The 9,368-nt window shown below is 34.0% G+C and overlaps 1 protein-coding gene across 2 annotated transcripts; it reads right to left on the minus strand.

Annotated features, from left to right (window-relative positions):
- Nucleotides 1–296: 296 nt before the first annotated feature.
- Nucleotides 297–7,336, minus strand: LOC123551736 (uncharacterized). 2 transcript variants are annotated; one of them, XM_053536211.1, is made up of 6 exons: nucleotides 7,186–7,336; nucleotides 5,707–5,876; nucleotides 3,539–3,680; nucleotides 2,250–2,405; nucleotides 1,532–1,634; nucleotides 297–951 (listed from the first exon to the last, which is right to left on the minus strand). In XM_053536211.1, the coding sequence occupies exons 1-6, from the start codon at nucleotides 7,265–7,267 to the stop codon at nucleotides 630–632; spliced, it is 975 nt and encodes a 324-aa protein (XP_053392186.1). In that variant the 5' UTR covers nucleotides 7,268–7,336; the 3' UTR covers nucleotides 297–629. The 2 variants fall into 2 exon arrangements, with proteins under 2 accessions (XP_053392186.1, XP_053392185.1); XM_053536210.1 differs by having other exon boundaries at nucleotides 5,707–5,879; nucleotides 7,186–7,335.
- Nucleotides 7,337–9,368: the final 2,032 nt, after the last annotated feature.

A 9,368-nucleotide genomic window follows, 5' to 3' on the forward strand; every position in this document is an offset into this window, starting at 1 on the left:
CTAATCCCCGTCAATCTGCAGATCAGTCAGTCAGGGCCCATCCGCCCTTTCAGGCACAGTATAGCATTTATAGCTATGTAGAGTATAGACCCGTTAAAGATAAGTTTTTGAAGCCAAAGTGGTGAAAATTTACCTTTACGCAATTTCCGTAGTGTATAATTATGCGAAAGATAAATAATTTTGATGCCAAAAGTGAATCACTGTCACTGTCACGGCCAATGAGATCAAAACGACAGAGACCCGTAAAGAGACGTGGTTGCTCGAAGGCGCCCTTAAAAGAACGATAAGTGCTGCAAAACTGTTTCACATCTATTACTCTTTTTTAAAAAAGTAATATTTCTCAGCTTGCAAACCTTTGATCTGATGCTAGTCATATACAGATGGACGTTCAACATTCAGTATTTAGATACTTTTGGACATAAGTTTAGTTTTTTTTATGATAAATTGTTCTTAATCGTTAATTGTCCCATAAGAACAGTTTATCGCCGTGGAGAAAACATTTCATTTCTGGAAGTACTTTTTGTTGTCCTACAACGTTTTCTGATAGTGTTTTTATAAAGATTATTACTACATTTTTAAATATGCATGTACGGATTGCTATCACTTACTCCATTCTCACGTTTATTTTTCTATGGATTATATGACAAGTGTGAGTAGGTTTTGTCATTCAATCGTTTGTCCTGCTCTACAATGTGATCGTAAAATTGTCCAGATTCTGGTATATTAGGTGTTTTCATACCGAGGACGTTATACTCAGTGTCAGATTCAGCAGCAGAATTTGAAACATTTCGAGGAATATGGTCATACTGCGATAGTTCCAACTGCCCTTTTGGAATTAGATTCTGAGGAGTGTTCTCTGAAATTTGATGTCTTTCTGTATCGTTTTCGTATAAATCTTCATTAGAATTAGCTGCTTCATAAACAACTTCAGGCACCAAAATTTGTTTTTTCCTGAAAATCAGAACTGAATATAAGAAATTTACCGTAACCCTTAGCCCGCTAAATTTCTAACATTGGACTGGTCCATCACTCAATTTGGGCAATACTATTTATTATTCCTAGGGGTTTTTACTGAAAACTTACTGACTGAATAGCGAACAGTGCAGTCCATGATCAGTCTGCACAGGTGTTCAAGCTGATATTGGTCTGCACTGGTCGCAAAGGCTGAATCAATTGCCACCAGCGCGCTAGGGGTTGAAGTAATATTTTGTTACCGTCATTAATAGCAGTTTTTTTTTCAGGGTAACTCTGTTAATACAAGGCACTGCAAGAGTAAAAAATAACAAAAGAATTCAGAACCTGTCCTAAATGAATCTGTTCAAAATTTTGTTCATCATTATTTACATATATGTATCACAAATGATGCATAGGTTGATTCTATGCCATTTTGAATTAGAAAATAGATAAATTAAACACTATGCAACATAAACAAATAGCGAACCTCTTAGATTTTCAGACTTTCTTTAATTTAAATTTTCTGAAATAAAATCTAATAATAAGACAGATAGATTATTTTTAACATCTTCTTTACCTGCGTTTTAATACTACGACAATTATTGCAACTGTAACTCCCAAAGTTATGACAGCAACTGGGACGAAAATGTACACCACCGGAAATGACGTTTTTGTATTACCTGTAAAGAAAGATGTTGAAACTGCCTGAATAGTATATTCTGAATTAATTAATGTCAGATTGCTACATGACAATGCGTCATCGCACAAGGCGTCTATTGTACAAGACTTTCTGAAGCAGGAAAAGGTTGTTGTGCTCCCTCACCCTCCTTATTCGCCTGACCTTGCCCCGTGTGACGTCTTTTTGTTCCCAAGGCTGAAAAAATACCTTTTCTGGTCGAAAATTTATGCAGCGCAAACACCTCGGTTCTGCAATATTCCAGTGTCTTCAAAGTATACCTGGAAAAGACTATGAAAATGCCTTCAAAAATTGAATTAGAGGACTGAAACTTTGTATATCTGTTGGAGGTGAATACTTCGAGGGGACCAAATTAAATTTTCATTGAAATCTATCAAGGATACATTTTTATGGGCTTAGATGCATTCATATTTGAACAATCCTCGTACAATCTTTCGTTGTCATTGAACCGTACAAATGATATCATTTTATCACAATAATATACATAACTTGTATATGCTTTAATAACTTTCAATATGGATTAATTAAAAAGAAACTATTGTCTAATAACATTAACGGTAACCATATACTGCCTCTTGAATCAGGTAAAACATTTTACCAGATTTCATGTTGTCTGCAGAATGCATAGGTGTAACTGTGCAGGATGTTGATTGAGCAACTGTCGACGGTGATGTTAGCAGATCAGAAATTTCTGTTGTTATATCAGAAGTAGTTGTTCCGGATGTCGTCAGGTTCTGGATAGTTGAGTTATTCTCTAAAATTAAAGATTGTTATCATTAGGAAGACAAAGTAGATATAATGTTGTTAATATTTCAAAAACAAATATCACTAGACTGAAACAGTTGACAACAAAATATTCATATTAAGCATCTTCCTCTTAAATACAAGATCCTAAGCTTAGAACAGACTGATTTGGTGGTCTGGCATCAGCAAATGCATTGAGTTCTTTCTGATTTGGATAAATATCTTTACCTGAGCATATTTGTGGTTTGCAATGTGTTCCTGTGGTTTCTGTTATTTGTGTGTAAGGGTTTCATTTCGCGAGGAGTAAGTTTAAGTAATCTGTCGTGTAACATAGGAACATGGGAGGAGTTAGAGTGAAGTTATGCATCAGAAAACTTGTTTAAACTTCCTATTGGTGTTTTTACTACTGACCATTCCAAGGTGGTATTTCTTCTCCATATATGTTTGGGTCTATTAGTTACTTCTATGTTATAATTAACGCATCCGTTTATGTTAAGTACATTGTGCTCAATCGTCGTATAGGTGTGTGTTGAACTTTTGTCCTAATTAGTTGCATCGGCCATATCCTATAGTACCTTAGTATCGTATATGTATATATACCAAATATAACCTTATTTACATGACAATAGGATTTCACTTAACTGAAAAAGATGCAAATGAATCATGTACATCAATAATGTGTAGTGGGCTTGGCGGTACTCTGTAATTACTAACACTAGAATTGTTTTACTATTTTACGACGGCAAAACATAACTGAAACAATTGACAACAACATCTAAGTATTTTAAAATCATTATTACATACTTATTCTAACTCTCCGTTGAGTTATAATGTCACCTAAAACGACAATTGTTCCATAGTATTATTGACGTACGAATTTGATGCGTGACATCATATCAAGGTGTGTTTATTCAGGCTATTGAAAACAGTCGTAATATCTATATAAGATCAGTATGTGTACATATGATATAAAAAAGTGTTGGCTGTGCATCGAGAAATACGCACTCATTCTTTATCTGAACAATATTGCGCTCCGAAAGTCGCACAATGTTTCCACTGCAGAACGAATTCTGGCATATATCTAGATACAGAGCTAATAACCTATAACATTTGAAAGATGTATCAGCGGTCACCTGTAATTACCTTGAGTATCGTATATTGATATACGCCAGTTTCCTCCACAGTTTTCATCTTCTTTTCCAGGACATTTGATGTTACAGTCCGCGTCGGATAGTTTCTCGGGGTCATAATTAAATGTTTTCCCACAAAAACATTCTTCGCCACTCTGTAAGTAAAGAATGTAGGCATATGACTTGATATAACGATATGATAGTCTATATGTCAGCATTGTTTTAATTTAAAAGTTAAACCTATCCTGACATAAATGAAAATGGATTGATTGTATTTTGGTTACCATGGCAACGGGCCAGTAAAGATGTGTATTAAATGGTATTGTCTGATAGTTTTAGTGGAAAATGTTAGTATTCTGTACAAATTTGTCATCATTTTATCATTTTCATGCTTCATTAGTTTTTTAGATTCCATTAAATTCCATTATGAACATGAGTTAATTATACACCGTGTTTCAAAGGAGACATCAATATAGTATGGGTCCAACTGAAACCCAGAATGGAATAACCACTAATGGAAAATTAAGGTGTTTCAAACTTATTTTAGGTTATCAGATTACAAAGATATTATTCAGAAATAATGATTTCTTGTACAAATATGATTTTATTAGCCAAGTTCAACGAATATTCAATTTGGTAAGAACAATTTTCAAATATAAAGGCATTTCACCTACTTTATAATAGCTATATTTTATACACTTTTTGGCTGTCTTCTTTGATATTTAAGTCATTGGTGTCTCCTCATTGACCTTTAGTTACAAGTCTCAACTAAACAATGAATAAAATCTTTAATTACATATGCATCATGTGTGCTTATGCATGTATGTTATATAATGTTTGTGTAAGGCTGATATAACCATATAAAAACTCACACCTGAGGAGGACCTTGATCTTTTGACCGAGAGATTCTTGAGAGGAAGTCTTTCAAAGATTGCTCTAATTTTAGCGTTAGTGGGCACGAATAGGAGGAGCTAGGCAGAAACATTGAAATAAAACTAAATGAGAACTATGTATCGATGCTACATGCCAAGTTTTGTCGAGATCCATCATCTATCGTTTAAATGTGTTTTTTTAGCTCTGGTGGCTCCTTTAAGAGATCAAATGGAATCTTTTGAACAAATATTAGAGGCATGAGTATATAAGACTGCTGCAGCCTAAGTTCATGAAGATCCACCAGAAGTCGTCAAAATAGTTTCTTTGTTCTATTTTAAGTTCTAGCGGCCCTTTCAATAGGCCAAGCGGAACAAAAGAGATTTGAATAAAACAAGGTCAATACAAGAATGCTGAAGACCCCGTTTGGTACAAATCCGATATCTGGTTCAGGAGAAGAAGTCGTTTATAAATGATTTTTGTGCTATATCTGGCTCTTGTGCACCCCCCCAAGTTGACCAAGTCAAACAGTTCGGAAAGATATTTAGAGAGGAGCTTTCAAGGCTGAGAGATACCAAGTTTTGTGAAGATCCGTCGTCTTTCAGGAGTAAAAGTCGTTTATAAGCTTTTCTGTGTGTAGCTCACTCTTAGAAGCCACAAAAGAAGCCAAGTTGAATCATTTGTCAATGAACATCACTGAAAAAAAAAGATTAATGAAATTTTGAAATTCGGTCCATTAGTCTCAGAGGAGATGCTTAAACAAAAATATTGACATGACGTTTGACGCCGGATCATCAATCTACACTAATATTTCAGTCTACATATAGTTCAGGTTACCTGAAAACGGGCGTTATACTGTAGCATTGCAAACATTGTACTATATGAGCATGGACTTCTTTTTATTTCAGCTTTTAAAACACTAGGGCAATAAATCAGTTAAATCAAAGACCGGTAGCTCCTTTTGGCAGTAGTAAATGATATTTACAGACATACATGTATAAACATTTGATATATCTTTATATATTCAGTTGAATATCCAAGCTAAAGACAAAAACTTTTAGTGAAATGTTTATTGAACAAATCGACCCAAGCAAAAGTTTCATTACTTGAAAGTGTGAAACAAATGTATGTTTGAATATGTTTTTTTCCCATTTTAATGAATTTATGCTGATTAACAATGATATACGTATACTCAATAAAAAGTCGATCGATGGACTAACTAGAATCGTCCACTGTCCTCAGAAATGGAATTATCTTCTTTTTACATGACAGTATACAGATTGATACTCTTTACAATCTATAGATATATACCTCTGTGCCCGCATATCTGTACCCTAATTTCTCGCATTCTCGTTTGCATCTAGATGCACAGTTAAAATCTGAATCTTCCAACTGTTCAGGTAAAACTCTAACTGCATCGTATATTTTCCATTTGGATTCACTGTAGCAGCCTATGTAGCCGGGAGGATACTGTTTACCATCTGCTGTTCAAAAAAAAAGAAAAGAAATAAAAAAAAGAATACTGAAATGTATTTTGCTGCATATACTATAATCACGCCAAAATACTGTATTCTACCCTTGCTCTTACTTTTACATTACAGTACTGATAACGAAAAGTATACAATATCAGATTTACCTTAACGCGTATTGAGAAACAAATATCGAACAACACCAAATCAATGAAAGAAAGAGTTGTTTACATGAAAATTGAACAGCATGTAAAACATGTATATTACTCTACGAAACAATTGTCAGTTTTCTAATATAAATATTGAATTCCGGAAAAGGACTGCCTAAGGGAGCCCTACTTCTGGACTGTTACATATGTTCGTTTTAATGCATTTGCAATAGCGTGCGAGTGGTGAAATTTCACATAACAAGGTGGAACACAGTTTTCAGCAATTGTTTATTTTTATTTCTTTACAAATGGAATTCATTTTCAAAGGGAGACAACTTTTTCCGAATATTTTAAGTATCCATCGTACGGTATAGTACGGCAACGCATGTTATGGTCAGGTAAAATACTGGTAAAGATGGAGTTCGTTTATCAAACATTTCTGTGTTTTGGTGATATACTCCTAAACCTTAATATCGTTCTGTTTATTTTACCTTTTGTCATATTTTGATTGGTGTGTGGCTTACTTGTTTTACAAACAATAATAAACTAATATTTCATTTAAATTCCTGGTAGGAAACTATTTTGAGAATGCGGACAAATATACATTATAAACAGTCGAGATTTTTTCAAATTCAAAGCCCCATGTGGTTCTGGGACGATCTGTGTATGAAAAGAATTGGAACCACTGCCTTACCCTTGCATGATCGTAAGAGGCGACTAATAGGGTCTTAACACTTGGTTTTGCAGTAACTCTGTGATTCCAGCAGGTATGCAAATTTTGATTCCATACCTCATGTTTTTATTTCGATGTAAATGAGATGTGGAACCAAAATTTGTAGTCCTGTTTGGCGCCATATAACCTATACTGTGTTGGTGCGCCGTAAAACCCAAATAAAGAAATAAATACAAATTCAAAAATATATAACGTGACGGCATACACATACATGATTATTGCACAAACATAAAAACGTACGCCTCACAATTATTGAATTTATTCCAATTCTTACATGATCACGTAATGAGGAGTCTGGCCTTGTGCGGCTAAATTAAGAAAAATGTGTTAAAAGCATTGAAAACACATGGATAGAACAAATGTTATTCACTGGAACAAACAATTAGCTCTCTATAAACTATTCGTTTTTTGGACAAAAAATATCTCTGGAGATTATTACCTTCCAAACCCTGTACCATTATCCACATAAATAGATGAATAAAAAATGCACACATACTCCACTCTCGTTGTGTAATAATCATTATAAATAGAGGAAAATAACTGTTTAAGCAAACACTCAACTTTATTTAAAAACGGAAATAGGCGGAAGTATAAATATATTTAAATTGTCTATGTAAACAACTTCATAAGTATAGTTTAATCACAACAGTACTGATAATTTGCAATTTGAATGTACTTGTAAAAACAATCTTGTTTCGGAAACATTTTAGACTGGCTTCCTGGCTGTATTGTTAGTTTTTAATAGTGTAAACCTTTTATTAGTATATTTTAAGCCTCTAAAATAGCATATTTTATCTGATGGCTAAACCATACGGAGCAAGGGGCAATAAAAATGTCAACACAGAAACAACCTGCTGGAGTTACTTCTACTGTTTATGAAGGAAATTTATTTATGAGGAATATGACAGGACAAACATAGGGGCGGGAGCCAGTCTAGAAACATTTGAGTCGCACCATGAGAAAACCAACATAGTGCGTTTGCGACCAGCATGGTTCAAGACCAGCCTGTGCATCCACGCAGTCTGGTCAGGATCCATGTTGTTCGCTTTCAAAGCCTATTGCAATTAGAGAAACTGTTAGCGAACAGCATGGATCCTGACCAGACTGATCCATGCTGGCCGCAAACGCACTATGTAAGTTTTCTCATGACACGGCTCATTTATAAAATGATCCGTTTTTATTCCAAAGGAAATCCGTAAAGTTGTCAATGATACTGAAATTAAACGTATCGAACCGCTTTCAATTTATATTCGTCTGTCAGAGTTTTAAGGTAATTTACTGTATTGCATAGAAGCGCCATAGCATGCAAAGGAAATAATAAAAAAAAACAACTTTGTATTCCTGTAAAATTGTAAAACAATGTAAAAAGGCTTATTATGTTCATATTCCAGTTTTGGCTTACGAAATAAAGATAATTTATATGCTCTTAAGTTGAAATCATAGGGTTCCGTTTCGTCATTTTTGTTTAATAAAAAATCAGTATGTTCCTTACATAATGAGTATTTTACATTTTTGATTTTTCTGTAACTTTTTTTTCTGCAAACCTTCAAACACGACCATTGACGTCCATTTTGATGAACCGTGATTTTTTAGTTCGTCAGACTGTTTTCGTTAATCGTTCTATTCAGTCAACAAGTATAGATTTGCTTATTACTCACCATATTTTCATTTAAAAATTTCTTTAGAATGCTGTATAATTTGTGGAGATCATTTTAGTATTAAAGTCGCTATTTACGTTAAAGTGACGTCAGAGCGTTTTGAGTTTTGAATAAAAAGTTTGCTTTATTCTTGTCTCATGTAGAACCCAAACGATAGATTTTGATATAAAAACTAACATGAAGATGAAAACTTTTTTTTGTCGATTGAAGGAATAAAATTATGGGGTCATTGAATTCATTTTCGCGTAATATTACATTACGCTGCCCCTACCCTCAAATCACAACATAGCTTAGTTTTTCTGATATATATATATCCTTTCAAATCTAAGTATTTTACATTCTAAATCATCAGAAAGGTTCACTACAGTCGTGAAACGAATTGTGGTATGTGAGAAAGATGCTTTTTTCAAAAGAGGTCTTTAAAACTGTAAAACTGGCGACTTCAGAGCGAAATTGTTTCACTGTAGAATGTATAAGATAGGCTGATACGACAACTTTGCTTAAAATACTGATCATGCTATTTTTGAAAATCACTTTGAATATATTTTCTTTTTAATAATGACTATTTTTTTCATTTTTTTCTCAATCAAACAGTTCGAAGTTTTCGCACTTGAAATACAACACAGCATCATCATGGTAAAATATCATATCTCAATATTATACAACAGGTGATTTCAAACGTATGACCCTTGACTTAGCCGTCCCTTCCACGGAAGAAAAGGCTGCTTTATCTTGTTTTTCTTGATATTAAGCCTCAACCTCAGTAAGCACGCACGCACGCACGCACACCCTAATGTCATACATTTTACGACTTCATTTTCGAGGAATATACTGATTTTTTTATTAAACAAAATGTCGAAACGGAATCCTGTAACTTCAGCTCAGGCGCATTCCACCTGAAACGCACATATCATATCATTTACCGCATCAAAACTCGCGTATACCATTTCTTTTGTCATACATT

The sequence above is a fragment of the Mercenaria mercenaria genome, unplaced genomic scaffold, assembly GCF_021730395.1.
Source record: "Mercenaria mercenaria strain notata unplaced genomic scaffold, MADL_Memer_1 contig_839, whole genome shotgun sequence".
Classification (NCBI taxonomy): domain Eukaryota; kingdom Metazoa; phylum Mollusca; class Bivalvia; order Venerida; family Veneridae; genus Mercenaria; species Mercenaria mercenaria.

Excerpts from the sequence above, each read along its gene's own strand:
- LOC123551736 (XM_053536210.1), bottom strand. The coding sequence starts at position 7,267 with ATGATTATTACACAACGAGAGTGGAGTATGTGTGCATTTTTTATTCAT. Across the intron at positions 5,880-7,185 it reads AATGGTACAGGGTTTGGAAG|CAGATGGTAAACAGTATCCT; the intron begins GTAATAATCTCC and ends TTTTTTGAACAG. Across the intron at positions 2,406-3,538 it reads ATCAATATACGATACTCAAG|AGAATAACTCAACTATCCAG; the intron begins GTAATTACAGGT and ends CTTTAATTTTAG.